We start from the raw sequence: 16,259 nt of genomic DNA on the forward strand, positions 1-16,259 counted from the left end.
GAAAACCAATCACCCTCACCCTTTGCAAGGTGCATCCCCTGAAATCCTCCAAGGGGCGCTTTGCTCTCTCCAACCTGCCCCATGAGGTCCAATAGAGAAGGTAAGTAAGGTGGAGTTCTCATCCGTGCCATGAACTGTCAAGGGTATATCATGCTTGGTGAACACTCCCAACCAAGGAGGGTCCGGTATCGAGGCCAGTCACTCCGGAGGAATGGAAGAGTCGATATCGATGCTGAGTCTATTCCTGCCTCAGATCCCAGTAAGTTCCATTTGCCAGGCCTCAAGGGACAACTATCAAAATGTAAGCCAATCTACAAGTGACCTAACGGGACCCGTGCTCAAAGCTCCCCACGATACGTGTGGGCGAGCCCCAAGCATGTGACCACTAGGTAGACATACCAAGAGGTTCCAAATCAGAGGTTGCCGAGATGCTCCTTGGCTCTGAATGGAGGGGTCTATGATGCCCAAGCCCCCTCTGCGTCTCGGCTGAATGATATTCTCCACGCCACCTTGGCCAAGTAAGCCTCCCGTCATTGCCAGCCCACAGAAAGATGTGGATCAACCGTTGAACCTAACTAATACAAGCCCGGAAGAAGGCCCAACAAGAGGTGATGTACCACATGGTGGCAAGAAGAACCTCATTTGCCACTACAACCCGGCCAGTTAAAGAAAGCTTGAACTGCAATATAGTAGCTTCTTTTGAATGCTCAGAAGAAGAAGGGCTAGTTGCTGCTCAGGGGAGATATCAATGCCCACTTGGCATCCAAGATATCGTACTAGAGTGTTCCTCGAGATCCACTAGAAAGCCTCAACTGGACGCCATGTTGGGGCGGGCGATGAGCCAACCCAAAACCCACACGACTTGTGCTAGATGATCTGCACTGCACGGTAGAAGATCTCTATCACCTCGGCGAGTCTCTATAGGTTCCCCTCGTGCCCAGACAGGTATGTTGCTATGTCATCGACGAACTTTGAATCAAGTAGCTACTCCTGCATGCGGATGGGAAGATGCAGTCCCTTGCCCAGTCTCTTGGGCACAAAGAAAACTACTCATGACCTCAGATACAAACAAGAAGAGATAAGGTGATAGAGGACAGCCTTGTCGGATTGAGCGAGAAAGCGGAAATCTATCCTTTGGCTCCCTGAATAAGAACTTGGTTGTGTGAAGCCGAGTAGAGTCCCAAAACACCTTGGACCCATTGCTCCGAAAATCCAATCTTGCCTATTGTCCCCTCTATTAAGCCAAATCTACTCTGTCATAGGCTTTCTCAAAATCAAGGAGGATAAAATACAATCTTGCTGACGCATCCTAGCCGACGTGGGCGCCTCCCAAAAAGTGAAGATGTTGTCAAGACTGCTCCGTTCCTAAACGGAACCAGTCTATGTACCATGTATCAAGTCGAGCAAGAAGGGCTGCAGTCATCATTGGCTAATGGCCTTAGGCAAAATTTTGTAGGCGGTCCCTAGGAGGGTGATGGGTCTCCACCGTCGCATCTCCAATCTATCACCACCCTCCTTGGGAATCAAATGGATCAATCCCTCTGACCACCCCTCTAGCATGGCCCTTGTAATCATTATCTCATTGAAGGCAGCTCTCAAGCTGCCTTCCATGCGATCCTAATGTCAGAGAAATAAGGAGACCGGAGCTCTGGGTGATGACCTCTATAACACCACCAGACACCACACAAGTGAGAGAGAGATAGATACAAGATGGGGGGGCTCACAAACCATCTGTTCCAAAAGCATCTACCAACCCAAGCCATATCATCAAAGTTCTTGTGAATCAAAAGAAGCTTAAACCAACAGTGGCAACTTCTTTGGAGGGATGGATGCAGCCCCTTGCTCTTCACCAATTCTCTAGATCCGCAATCTTCCAACAACCTCTTGAAACCCCAAAAAAAAAGCCCTATGATCACCATCTCATACCTTGACCACCTCTTAATTCTATATCAACTCCCCTACCCAAGTCAAAAATTGTCCTGAACTTGATGATTCCTCTCTTGAATGTCATGTCTATTCACAACCATTCTTTCTCAGACTTAAACTCTCAGCCAGCCTATGCTATCATATGAACAGACTCCATGTGAATGTCAGATGCATACATCCATATATCACCATCATGAACATCACTAGTCACAGCTTATTTTCACTACCCTCTACATGTAACTCAGTCATCTACTACCAAGCACCAAAGCATAGAAATCTAAGGGCTGCCTAAAGCAACTCTTTCCCATATTTACACCTACGATGAGCTTCTAGCTGGGGCTCTAATCCTTCCTGCAGGCATCACCAAATTTTTCCTCACACCGTCATAACCTCCACCACCTCCTCAGCTATGAAGGGGGTCAATAGGAAGGTCCGGAGAGGACCATCTCTCTCGTATGTCGCCAAACCCGCTCACGCGCACTTCGCACCTGTGAGCATAAAGGGGAACCCATGAGAAGAGAGCTGAAGAAATCTGTGGCAATGGCTCTCACATGGAGCGGATCTGTAACAATGGATCCATCTTGGCCTCGCAACTTGCCAACGGATACCATCTCTCCACATGTAAGGATCTGCAATCTCAAAGAAATCCCCCATGACCCTATCTCCTGCCTGCGTCCAAAAGGAGCCTCTCGCATGGTATCTGTACTCCAGCCTCCGCTCCTCTAGAGCTCTGTACGGAAAGCAACCAATTGACTCTCAATCCACAGGCTATCTGATGCACTCTCCTTAAGCTGTTGTAAGGAAGCTAGGCCCCGGCAATGCTCCTCTCTTGCTCTCAAAAGCTAACCAATCTCCTCGGTGCTACCTCTTACAATAAACTGCTAATCTCTCCAAGGCACCTGCGACGGCTCCTTCCAAGTGAAAATATAGCCTTGCCCAAATCTCCTCTATCCTGCTACATATCTCGTCCTAGATGAGGCTATCAGGGATCCGGATACTTAAATGTATGTCCTGCCTCCAAGGTCCTCCATGAAAAGAATAACCGATGCATGATTAGAGAAGGTAGTGCCTGCCAAAATACCAAGCATGCGACCAATACCACAAGCCCACTCATCTACATAGAAACGACACTCCTCCCAAACTGAGTATCTTTGTACCAGAAACTGTAGCCATGCCACCTCTGAGTCTATCCTCTGCCGACTCTAGCATGTTAAAATCTCCACCCATACACCCGAAATCTGCCTACGGAAGGGACTAACGGATTGTACTCCAGAAGGCGGGTTGGCTTGCTACAACGTTCAACGCATATACATTCAGAAAGCCCACAAAGTCCTCTCAAATCCTGATGGTCACCCACTCAGCTCGTCCAGTGACAATGGTGGCATAGTCAACCACTACCGGCAATAACTACTCACTGACGAAAATGCGTCCTCCACCTTGTGTCTCGAAGGGGCCAAGAGAATAGGACCAAAAGGTGCGACTTCTGCCTTGCATGATCTTCCCACAACGGCTGGTACGCCCCTCTACAAGATCGTGGTTCTGAATGAAGAGAATATCATTGGGTCCACCAACTGTTGCTGCTCTGTGAAGCTCCTCTCTAAGGACACCACGCCTCTGAAAGCACTCCGAGCCCCCGAACGTTGAATGTTCCATGAGACAATCCGCATGACTAAGATCTACGAGAGGCGGAAGTGTCGAAACTGCCCTCCACTCAAAGAGTCTTGGGCGTGGGTTTCGATGGAAAGTGTTCATTGTCGGTCCTGGGGCGAAGCTACACTTGCTAGGCACGAATCTTGCCCTCCATGTAGAGCCACTCTATCCAAGCCGTAGAGTATGCATACTCTGAACTCCACCTGTCACGCAATGCAGGTATCTATAGGAGGGGAGAAGGGGTACTGCCACTGAAACATGAAGAAACACAAACAGAAGCACCTCTAGGCTGGAGGACACCATCTCCTCTTCTTGATCTCTGTGGCCTGAGCCATCCAATTCCATCCGCGCCAAAGGTGGGTAGATACGCAAACCATGCAAATGGTGTGAAAACTCTATTGCCTACCCATGAATAGCAGCGAACACCGACTCCATGCTCTAAACCATCCACAACGCTGCACTCACGGGGGAAGGAGAAGATCATTGCGCCACTCTTTGGGGTGGAAGGTCTAGCATGATGTAACACCACACATGTGAAAGGGAGCCACCGTCTCTTTACCCGCTACTTCGACGGGAAGGCTTCAGAAGAAGTTGACGTCCACTAGTTGCCCCAACACAAAGCTCAATCAGGTTTGGTGAGGAATCCTGAAGATTTTCACATCCGAGCCAAGCACCCTCCATTTTATCACATGGGTTTTGGGGATAATCCCAAGATTCACATTAAGGATGTCCCAGCCATTTTTGTGTTTCTAACCATCTATTCATAAAATAGCTATCTTAGATTTTTTTAAAGTTGATTTTCTTTACAATATGATTTAGGATTCAAATCCAAAAGAAATATTTTTGAAAGCCAAAAAGATGGATATATATGTATCAAAAACGGCACAAAGATGGATATATATGTATCAAAGATGGATATATATGTATCAAAAACGGCACAAAAAGATGGATATACATATGAGTTTCCCTAGAGTCATATTGTTTCTTCACGTCCTATGATGTATAGCAAGATGATACCACCAAACTTGCATACCATAATATACTTCCTCTAATTTTTTACTCTAAAATACTGAAAGGCTCCCCAAGGTTAAAAAAGGGAGAGAACTCTATGAACGGAATGTAACCACCTCTTTTTATAGGTCAGGGTATCATAGAATTACACTTCCATGCTTAATCCAAGTCTGATGGATCATTAGTAGGAGCAAGTTCTGCCTCAAGCGATGACTCATCCTTACATAGGAATGGATCCTCTACCCAAAATACCACATGGAGCATTGATTGAATGAGGTTGGAAAGAACATTTAGACATAATGCTGGAAGATATTATGTCGGTCCTCCTAGAGAAAGGATTAGGACATCATGTTGGGCCATTTGGAAATACAAGAGACTTATAAGCTTATATTTTTTCTCAACATAAATTATAATTATTTTAATTTTAGCTCTGATATTAACTTTAAGATCCCTACCCAATTCATTTCATTATTATTATTGGCAGTAGAATACACTTCAGAGGGTAGTAGAGTATCTTACTCGGGGCCTCTCCTATCATTCTCTTCACAAATGGCTATCTCAATAACTACTCTTGACATTATTAGGAAAATCCATGTCAAGTGAGTAGGAAGATTCCTCCAATTGACTCATGATTTCTTTTAAATTTTTCTTGTCATCTTAATTAGATCTCACAAGAAGATTCATCAAGCAACTCCCTAGGGCTCAGCTATACATGAATCTTAACAAAAACATTAAAAAAAAACATCAAAATACAACAAAAAACAAAAAATCGTATGCCAACGCCGCCTGGTGACACTGGAGGGAGAGCGTGCACCAGAGAGGCGGCAATGGTCATCTCTACTGGCTCCATTCAACGATGGATCAAACGACAAACTGAGCTAGCCAGTTGCCTCCGCTTTGGGTCTTGGCACCGCTGGAGGGCAACAAGGATGGTCCAGGGAGGCGGAAGGGAGGGGTTCCGATGAAGTGGGAGTAGAAGGAGCTACAAGGGGGAGAGTCAAAGCAAGAGGTGAGGGTAGGGGGGAAAGGGGGACGAGCAAGGATTGTGAAGGGGGACTTAGGGGAAAAGGGTTTGCCTGCAGGGGGAGGGGGTGCAAGGGCTACGACGTTGGGCCCGCCGAAGGCTCCGCAAGGTTAGAGAGACTCTCGGGAATCTAAAAGCCTAGAGAGAAGTCACTCGATAAGGTAACAGTCTCCAAATAGGGGGGGTTGGAGGCGAGTTCCTCTAGGGAACAGGAGGGAGGGGGACGGGGGAATGGCCATCACCGTGGGAGGGTTGCTGAGATATATGCTCGTAACAGTTCTGTGACACAATCATATCCTCCTGTATCCTGCTAGCGTGGCACGCCTGTCGGCGGCACTACTCTACTCTAGAAGTCTTCCGACGGTGATGACACGAAAGCGGTATAGCTGTATATGCCTTTATAGAGTGTCACACTTCCACAAACACACCCAGAACACCAAACCCAAGAGCATAAACAACACTTTATTCCAAGCATGTATACAAGAACTCAGTTCCAGCCTTGGCTCTTTACACAAAACTTCCTTGAAAACACAAGCTTAGAGATTCCATGCACAGCTTCAACATCTTTGAACTGAAGACCAAAAATCACCATCACTTACTAACAGTCGTGAATGCATTGGAGAAGACAATGACCACCACTTGAAGACACCAAGGAATGAGGAAACTCACGGACGAACCCTTCCACAGTCGGGGTCTTGCTCTCTTCCTAGGTTCTCTGCGGTTCCTGCTCTGTCTCTTTCTTTGCTCCTCTACAACAGTTGATGCCCTTCTCTCTTTCTCTGTTTTCTGCAGTGGACGCAACCCTCTATCCTCCTCTGCTACGCTACCAACCACTGCGCCAAAACACACCAACTCTAGAACTCCCCACCACACGAGGCGGTAACCCTACGAAGAACTCCTTCTCTGACGTCGTCACCAGCTGACCTTGTCATCCTGTAGTCGACGTTTTCCCTCCTTTTCTCTGCTTACTGCAGTCGGCGTTCCTTTCCTCCACGGCTTCACTGCCAGCCGTCGACCCTACAACAATACCTCCTTACCTCTCCGCTACCAGAGGCGGCTCCCCAAGGAAAACTCCTCTCTCCTTTTTGCCCACAGTCGACCTTTTTCTCTCTTTCGTTGCACTCTGCAGTCCCCCCGTCTCCTCACTGTTGACGCCCTGGACACCTTTCTCCCCTCGTCTACTCTGTCGACGTGCTCTCTACCTTCTTCTTCACTGCTTCTCTGCAGTCGACACCATCTTCCTCTCTACTGCAGCGTACAAGGCGACACCCCCAACAACCACCGCTACCAGAGGCGGCCCACTCAGCAAAACGAACTCCTTCCCCTCGTCGCCCACAGTCGACCTTCCTTCTGGAAGAACCCGCCACCTGGCCCAGATTGGCATCTTTCCTTTTCATCGAATTCTCCCTGCGCCACCTTTCTCCTGACACGCACACGTCCATCATCACCTTCCTTTTATGCTTCCTTTTCAATCTTGGATATTCTTCACCCCTCATACACATATTATATTGGCCCCCTAACAACTAATTGCCCCCATGCCCATGCACACTTTCGAATACAACCTATAAGTGCCCATTTTATTTTTGGGACGCGCACACATACAGAGCGACCGAATGACTGATACCATCTCCAGCAGACCACGCTCCGGACAAGCCTGTGCTTCCAAGATTCCACCATTTTCCTTGCATATACACTTCCATCAAAGCCTAAAGCCTGATTGCCGCATCCATGACACCCACACTGAGTCAATCGGTGCTCCATGACTTTACCACAATACGAAACATCACTCATGTACACATGTACAAGTTGAGTTTGGGGTTTTCAAAAATCTTCACACAACGGTTCTGCCTCGGGGCCAGCGTCCTGACACTCTCTTGCATCGGGATCAACCTAGGTCGGATCCTAGTGCTCTGGTGCCTCGGTCTCTCTCACCCCCCTGAGGAGACTGCCGGCGAGGACAAGCTCTAGCAAGGTGTCCCATCTGTCCACAAATGAAAGATTGGCCTGGAAGGCCAAAGTACTCAACTCTTTGCAAAATAGGATCCTCCAAAAGGCAAGGAAGTGATATGGCATGAGGCACTGACTCTAGAAAGGCTATGCAACTTGGAGCAAACTATCACGAGAAAGCCGTAGACGCCAACCAAAGGGTCGGACAATACTAGGTCGAAGTCGTGCTGCCACCTCGCAAAGAAGGCTTGGGCCATATGTAGTGCGATGGGGCTCATCTGCATGACTCTGTTCGAAGCTGCAAGCAAATCAAACTCAACCTAGTAGTAGACATGCCCCAAGGGATAAATATCAGTGATCTTTCTACGCGTGCCGCGTGCGCTTGCCTGCAACAGATCCTTGAGCTGTCCGTATGCCGAGCAGCTACCAAGGTGGAGGCCTCCAAAGAAGCAACTATCGAAGTGAGGAGCTGGAGGTCCGCTTCTGAGAAAGAGAGGCAATGGACGGTGGCCACAGTCGGGGATGACAGAGCGGCTGCCATGGAGTCCTCTTGGGGGTTCAAGCCCAAAAGAAACCAAATCTTGCCTAAGAGAACATTGCCCGAAAGCTAATAGCACCTAACCAAGAAGACGAAGAAAAGGATAGGGAGGGAGGGAGTGGGCAGAAACGCGGAATGGAAAGGGGGAAAAGGCCCGGGTGGAGGAGGAGGAAGGGCGAGGAGGTACAAAGGAGGGGACAGAGGGCGGCTCATAGTTGGGGGGGGGGGGGGGGGGGGGGGGGGATATAGCTGGCAGATACAATGGCAGGGGCTGAGGCAAGGGAGGGAGGCTATGGCAGGGGCTGAGGCAGATAAAACAGAGCGGAGGCGGGGGCTGGGGCTGGGGCTGTGGCTGTGGCTGTGGCTGTGGCTGTGGCAAGGGAAGGAGGCCACAGGGGGAAGCAGTGCGAAGGAGGGAGAAAATGGGAGGAGGTGGCAGAAGAGAAAGGCGAAGAGGGAGGGGGAGGGGAGGAGAGGCAAAGGCGGGGGGGGCACAGGGCAGCAGCGCGATGAGGGAGGGGGGAGAGGGGGCGCAGGCAGCAGGTGCGCAATGTGGGGAAGCTGCAGCCCTCGACCACGGGCCTCTCTGGCACCGTGGGTTGACATTGTATCATGAATAACTCTATGAAGAATAGGCTGAAGCCCTTAGGTTGCTTCCTTCTTGTAACATGACAATCTTTTGGCAATCTTCGACATCCACGAAGATAAGCCCCTTGCCTTTGTGGTAGGGGATCAGGGATGCCTTCTACATCTCACAGAGGAGGATTACCCTCCTCCAGCGAGTGAGGGTTGTGGGCTTCCACAATCGCCAGTTGCACATCAACCCTTGCCTGTGAAGGTAGCCAATGAACCAACCTGAACTTTGGCTTTGGGAGAGCCACCCCGCCCCTTCGTCCACCTTTGGTGGGATCCGAGAGAGTGGCACTAGCAAGACCCAACCAGTATCCCCTTCTTCCGGTACTCAGTTAGCCTGGGGACTCAGTTAGCCTGGGGGCGCATTCCCTCACAAACACTAGATAGCACCCCGGCAGCTACAGCACAAGGCATACTTCATGATTTCCTTGCAGCCTATTGGCACAAGCTCTAGGACAGCTTTTGCCCACGGAAGGTTGCTCTTTTTTTTGGCTACTACAACCTCATGCTTGGTACCTGACTCACCATTGTGGACCGACCCTCCTTCGTATGCAGCTGCCTCAACACCCCTGAGGGGACTCAGCGACATTGCCTTCCAGATTTGCGATGGCTTACGTATGTTACTCTACGAGAACGGCACCGGCCTTGCCCTTCAGCTCACTCACTTTTGGATTACAGCCATCCCAGCCTCAGTGGCCCCAGTTACACAGTGGACCCCGGGGACTGAGTTTGTCCGAGATGGGAGATCATCAACAGTATCACCGCTTGACATATCTGGCACAGGCGAGATGCACAGAGGCCATTGATGGCACCTCCACCCCCTGACAGAGGTGATCCGTTCCATTTGGCTAGACATCATCCACACTCTACGAGGACGTTGGGAGCATAGGCAACTCAGAGCGGATGCAGCAGCGCCGGGCCACCTTCCTACACTTGGAGTCCGGGCCCTTTCCTCACTAGAGAGAGTGATGGACATCATCCATACTCTACAAGGACGTTGGGAGCACGCCTCAAAGGCAACTCGGAGCAGATGCAGCAGTGCCAGGCCACCTACCCCCAATGTGGCTTTTCGTCCCCGAAAGCAACCAAAAAGAGAGGGAGTCCCCCCACACCTCACGATTGGTAAAATCCAGTCGGCCAGCACATGAAAAGTCGGGTAGTACAAGAGCCCAGTAGGCCAGTACAGTCAGCCCCCCACGACCAATAAAAATAGGGAAAAAACATGGAAAAAATAGGGAAAATGAGAAAAGCTCTTGGAGGGCACACCCACAACAATGGCCCTAACTGTACAGACAGGAGATGACTGCTAACACCCCCTCTCAGCTCCTGGATGTGGAACCAACCCCAGTGAACTAGAGTGCTACCGGAGCATAGCCTAAGGTAAGACTTCGTAAAGAGGTCCTCCGTCGAACAATAAACAAGCAAGATGTCACCAACCAAAATCTTCTCACGAACAAAGTGATATTGTATCTGTAGTGCTTTATCTCGGCATGGAAAACCGGGTTTCGAGCAATAGCTATACAACTCTGGTTATTGCATTGGATGACCGTGGGTTCCTTCTATGGAAACCCAATCTCGCCAAGCAACCTCCGCAGCCTCACAACCTTGAGCAGCACCACCTCGTTCCGCTCCGGGTCATACACAACCTGTAGCTTTGGAAAGAGAATTATATCCTACAAATACAAGCTTCTAGAACTTCGAGTCAAGCTTCTCCCTCTGCTTCTTTGGAATGTGAACATAGACATCACTCCCAAACACACGAAAATGGGAGACATCTGATTTCCTGCCAAAATAAGCCTAAAATGGAGTCATCTTTGGTAGTGAAGTCATCGGAGATCGGTTGAGAATATGGACAGCCGTAGCCACAGCCTCTCCGCAAAGTGGACGAGGAAGATCACAATGCTCCAGCATCATCCTCGCCATCTCCACCACAGTCCGGTTCTTTCACTCAACCACTCCATTCTCTGAAGGCGAACCTATATTGGCCAGCTCCCGCTTGATGCCATGTTTCGCATAAAACTGCACAAAAGCACTGGAAGAGAATTCTCCTTCTTTGTCAACCCAAAGTGTCTTCACTTACAATCCAGACTCTTTCTCCACCATAACAAGCCACTCCCTAAACCGAGCAAAGGCTTGGTCCTTCTGGGAGAGGAAATAAACCCAAGTAAATCTGCTACAATCATCAACAAGCAACATAAAGTACAAAGAACCTCCCAAGGATGGGATCTGCATAGGTCCACACAAGTTAGTGTGTACTAACTCCAAAGGTTTCAAAGCCTGCCTTGTAGCCTGTTTCGAAAAAGATTCCCTGTGTTGCTTACCACGAATGCAAGAACTACAACGTCCCTGCCTGCTGCCAACATCTGGCAAGACATCTACCATTTGGTCCTAGAAAGCCCGCCGCAGGGCATCCACATTCAAGTGGCCGAAACGGAAATACCACAAGTCACCGATCTGATTGCCTGTTAGAGAAGAGAGTGCTGAGAGTTTGTAGATACCATTTCCCACTCCACCTTCCCATACAACCTGGCCAGTTTCTTTGTCCCGTAGAGCAACAGAATGCTCCTCAAACTTCACCTGAAAGCCAGGCTTGCAAACCTCATGCACTGACAATAGATGAAAACCAAGTGCTGGGACGTAAAGAACACGAGAGGAATGCTTCCCCCCTTCGCCATCGAGAATAATCTCCATCTTGCCTCATTGTGAATCAGTTTAGTGGAATTGTGACTTGTCACCAATGAAAATGCGACCTGACTACCGTTTAAGATCGTGTAATAACTCTCGGGAAGGAATCATGTGCCTGGAAGCACCACTATCGAGAATCCACCCCCGAGTATCCCTGGCAGTGAAACCAACTGCCTCCCTGCTTGAAGAAGATGAAGCATCTGTGTCTATAATCTCCAAGTGCACAAAAGCTAAAGTCTTGGCAACTCCAACTGAAGAATCAATATTCTTCTCGGTACTCCGCTTCGGACATTTCCTCCAATAGTGACCTTTCTCACCACAATTGTTACAGATCCGCTCAACCTTCGAAGTATCACGCTCTGAATCGGGCTTCTTCTCAGAAGACTTCTCTGATAAAGACTTCCCTTTGTCATTGTTACAACCTTTCAACCGCAAGGCCTCAAAACCTCCACCTTGTGGAGGGTTCGTAAAACGCTCTTCTTGGTCCAAGACCATAGGCACAAGCTCCTCCCATGTGATAATGCTAAGCCTGCCACTAGTGATCAAAGAGGAGTAAAAAGCTGATATTGAGAGATCAAATGAGACAGCAAAGTGATGGCCATGTCCTCTGAAGATATCTCCTTCCCAGCCTAAAGAACCTCCTGCTAAAGAGCTTGCAACTTGTTGATGTGCTCCCGCATCGTCGTTGAAGACTTTGCAGGATTCATCACCCGCATCTGCACTTCCAAGGAAGATTGCTTCATGGGTAATACCTTGCTATACACAGAAGCCAAATGCTACCAAATCCTTCTAGTCATCGTCATATGTTTGACATGATTAATTACTTGTGGTGTGCAATTAAGGAAGATGAAAGAACGCACACAGGCATTGACACGATCCCACAAATGTGCCTGAGCCTCCCGTTCTTTCCGAGTAGAGGGTAAAAGCTCCCCGTCCTCCAACTCCGGCCGTGGAACACCAACTACAATGAAATCAGTCAAGTCATAAGACTCCAAGACAGAATCCATCATGACCTTCGTGATGCCATAGTTGGTCCCATCCAATTGTCGATCCATCGGGAATGTGGGGAAAGTAGGGATCTTCAGGTGCTTCTCAGCCATCTCAAGCAAAGCTGCCATCTCAAGGGTTCACAAGGTATTGTAAAGGGAGGGTGCGTGGGAAAAAAAATGAAGAAGAGGCTGCAAATAATATGCAAGGTGGCTGTCCAACGGTGATGGCCGCCTTCTACCCGATCTCCAAGTCCCGAACAATCCAAGAAATCTCCAATCAGCACCAAAAATCAGCAAACCCTCAAGCTCCCACTGTGTCCAAGCTTTAAGCGGGGCTCTGATACCATGTCGCAATGCACAATGGAAAAATAAGACAAGTGCTGTAGAGAACTAAGCGCAGAAGTGTAAAGAGAGAAGCTGTATAAACTCTGCTATATACACATAAATCCGGTACAAATCAGGAGATGGGGGCAAGGGTGGTATTTATACCACTCTATGGTACCAGTCGGCCAGCCCTAAATCAGCCGACAGGCTGCCTCACATGCCCACGACTAGTAAAATCCAGTCGGCCAGCACATGAAAAGTCGGGTAGTACAAGAGCTCAGTTGGCCAGTACAATCAGCCTCCCACGACCTGTAAAAATAGGGGAAAAACATGGAAAAAATGGGGAAAAGGAGAAGCTCTGGGCGGGCACACCCACAACAATGGCCCTAACTGTACAGACAGGAGATGACTGCTAACAGGATGTACACATTAGGCTTCTCTTGGGGCTCCCCTTGGGGGTTCGTTTTCTGCTGACGTTTCTCTTTATGACTAATGAAAGATGTTTTCTTGGAAAAGAAAAAAGTGAATAAATTGAGAACTGAGACAGTGCCGGTATAGATGCTATGCAAATACACAGTGCACCGCACTAAGGATACCCACATCCATACAGGTGCGAGGAGAAGGCAGTCGCATATATGGGCTTGAATGGCAATTGCAGGCTGCAGCAGCTGTTCTGCTGCTCTCTCATTGATGCACAGAAATGTAATTACAAGGTTCATTGATGAGTGTACCCCAAGCAACTCTCAGCAAGTCACTAATCCAAAAACCAACAGATTTGTGCCAATTAATGAGGGCCCTCGCTACCAAACAAAACTCTTCAAGTGCCACCCACAAGGAACATAAACATATGTGTGAGGCCTCCAAGAACATGGCTGTGTCATGAGCTAACTCAGAGTCAACGAGCTCCTCCTGACTACGAAGAGGCAATCTCAATCCAGAAATACCAGCAGTGGGACGGAGGAAGATGCCCATGGCCTCAACGACTATGATATATAATAATGGGGCAAAGGGCATCCTTGTCGTACTGAGCGAGAGATCTGAAAACGCTCTCCTCTATCACCACAAGCAAGCACACTACTGTGGGCATCACGATACATGCATGAAACTCCCCTAATCTATCTATGAGAGAAACCCATATGGCTAAGAGTACCCTCAAGGAAGCCCAATTCACTCTATAATAAGCCTTCTCAAAATCCAAAAGCCGAATGGCTAAAGGCTGATTACTCGCTTTGGCCCATTCCACGGCCTCCCAAAATGAGAAAATGTTATCAAAGATGCTCCTCCCGTGTAAGAAACCAATCTGAGTATCAAGAATGACATCCTGCAAAATTGGTTGCAATCTAATGCTCACTACCTTAGCAAGTATCTTTTATGTAGTCCCAAGATAGGTCTCCACTGTCCAATCAAGGTCTTATCCCCACTTTTAGGGATAAGGAAAATAAGCCCCTCAGTTAGAGAAGAAGGCATAGAACCTATGTCCCACATCTCCTAGAGAGCCGATGTGATCTCTGTCCCAATCCCATCCCAAAAAGTAATGAAAAAAACAAGAGACCATCCTCCCCTGGACACTTACCATGAGGTAAGGCATTAAGAGCATGACCGAACTCTTGCATAGAATAAGGAGCATCCAAAACGGCACACATCTCCTCAGTAATCAAATGCGGCAATGCATTCCAAACCTTTTTCTATATCCTCCAAATGAGGCTCAACGCTAAGAAGCTGGCGATAGATATCAGTGGCAATTTGTCTAACCATAAGAGGATCTGAATGAAGAGTGCCATGTGAATCCTACAACTGCCTAACACTATCTGTGGCATGAGATGGGTCGTGAGTAGCAAAGAAGTGTTTGTTGCATCTACTACCCATCTAGGTCCAAAAGGATTCTAGGGCATGGTAACGATACTCCACACGTTGCTCAAGAGAGTGATGAAGCTCAGTCCTAACAGTACATAAAGAGTCTACAACCCAATGAGCATGAGGATGTTTATCATGCTCTCTTTGTAAGGCAGCCAATCTACATCATGGGCTGGTCAACCAGCTCCATGCAGGTCATGGGCACCTGGCAAAAAACCTCCAAATTAACCTTATAATTATGCCCATCTTTCATACGTGTGGGCACCAAAACTGGCTGGCGTGTCCATGCTGTCTGGCCTCCCCAGCATGGGCCCAAACTGCCCACACTGCTGCCCCCACTCTCTGGCCTCAGATTGGCTGCCGGCCAATCTGCAAGTGCATCACGATTCACAATGATGCATCACAATGAAAGGGCACAACAGTAACTGCATTACACCTGTGCAGTACAACACTCCCTGTGGGCTCAAATGGAAGGGCACAGGTGTAACTGCAGTACAACACTTCCTGTGGGCTCAAATGGAGCCCTTTAACTGCTCTCTTACTATGCACAAAAGAAATTAGCAAAAGGTTTATCGAGGGATCTGGTTGCCTCAGCTTTTGCAAAATCTTTATTATCTCTGAGGATTAATATTGTATGTGGACAACAGCAACTGCATTACAGCAACCAAGATAGTTGAGGACAAAGCAAACATGGCATGGCCTGATTGAATTACAGAATATCCAATGACCCAAGCTATATGTATTGAAATATGAAACCCTAAAGCTGACCCTATTGCCAGGTGGCCATGAGCTTGGGCTGGCCCTGGGCTTATGAATGCAGTACATACAAGATTACAAGTGCAATCATAAGCCACAATTTTTTAAAGGAACAATCCATGTGCAATTATGAGGCCATCTAAGTACACAAAGCTATCCAACAGTGCAAAAATTCAGACACAAGCTAGTTTTAAAACGTTCTGGAAGGGCATTGTGTACAGATTCAAAACAGAATGTAAGCTCAGTTGAAGAAGTGTAACCTCCACAGAGAATCCATGGTCCAGCCACTGACATAGCCTGTCTCTCCTCCAGCAACCACCAGATAAGGCTGAGGAAGCAGAAGGCAGTATACATGTTTTCCACATGAGCTGAGCCTGGTATGAACACAGATTTCACCATTGGCATACGAGACCACTTTTATACCATGAAATGTGCCTTCCCGAGTCACCGACTCCTCTTTCTCTTCTATTGTCTCCCTGCAAAACTGGATGTCTAAGTACCTGGATGGAGGAAAAAATAATGGTCGTGATTCAACATGCAATGTGTGAGAAGGTGAGTATACCAAGTTTGTGGAACTTTAAGAAGTAGAGAGCACATCACCACAACATCTAGAAGCTTGAAGAAACATGCCTGTACACAGACCCCATGTAAATTTTATGCAAGGCCTGTAAATGTCACACCTTGCTCCGTGGATGGTAAACATGCCAAGTAGAACAAGATCATATCCATCAGGTGTAAATTGTATCCCATTGGCTTCAACAAGCTGAGAAAAGCAAACATATTAATCAAAACTCGGTTGCATATTACTGTGCCTATGTGGAACACATGACAAGTCTTCACTTGTTTTGATTAGAAACACAAACCAAAGAACTGCTCACTACGGCGTTGAAGCAAACATATTAATCAAAACTTGGTTGCATGT

The 16,259-nt window shown here is 48.0% G+C and overlaps 1 protein-coding gene across 3 annotated transcripts in view; it reads right to left on the minus strand.

Annotated features, from left to right (window-relative positions):
* The window catches only part of LOC147636071 (DNA binding protein), a 98,722-nt gene that overhangs the window by 36,580 nt on the left and 45,883 nt on the right, over nt 1-16,259 (minus strand). For all 3 annotated transcript variants that reach the window (XM_086801511.1, XM_086801512.1, XM_086801513.1), the window contains 2 exons: nt 16,018-16,100; nt 15,598-15,813 (listed from right to left, as the gene is read on the minus strand). In XM_086801511.1, the coding sequence (XP_086657637.1) occupies nt 15,598-15,813; nt 16,018-16,100 (299 nt within the window). The remainder of the gene's footprint in view (nt 1-15,597; nt 15,814-16,017; nt 16,101-16,259) is intronic.

The sequence above is a fragment of the Cibotium barometz genome, chromosome 8, assembly GCF_041138505.1.
Source record: "Cibotium barometz isolate CiBa-2024 chromosome 8, ASM4113850v1, whole genome shotgun sequence".
In the NCBI taxonomy this organism is placed as follows: Eukaryota; Viridiplantae; Streptophyta; class Polypodiopsida; order Cyatheales; family Cibotiaceae; genus Cibotium; species Cibotium barometz.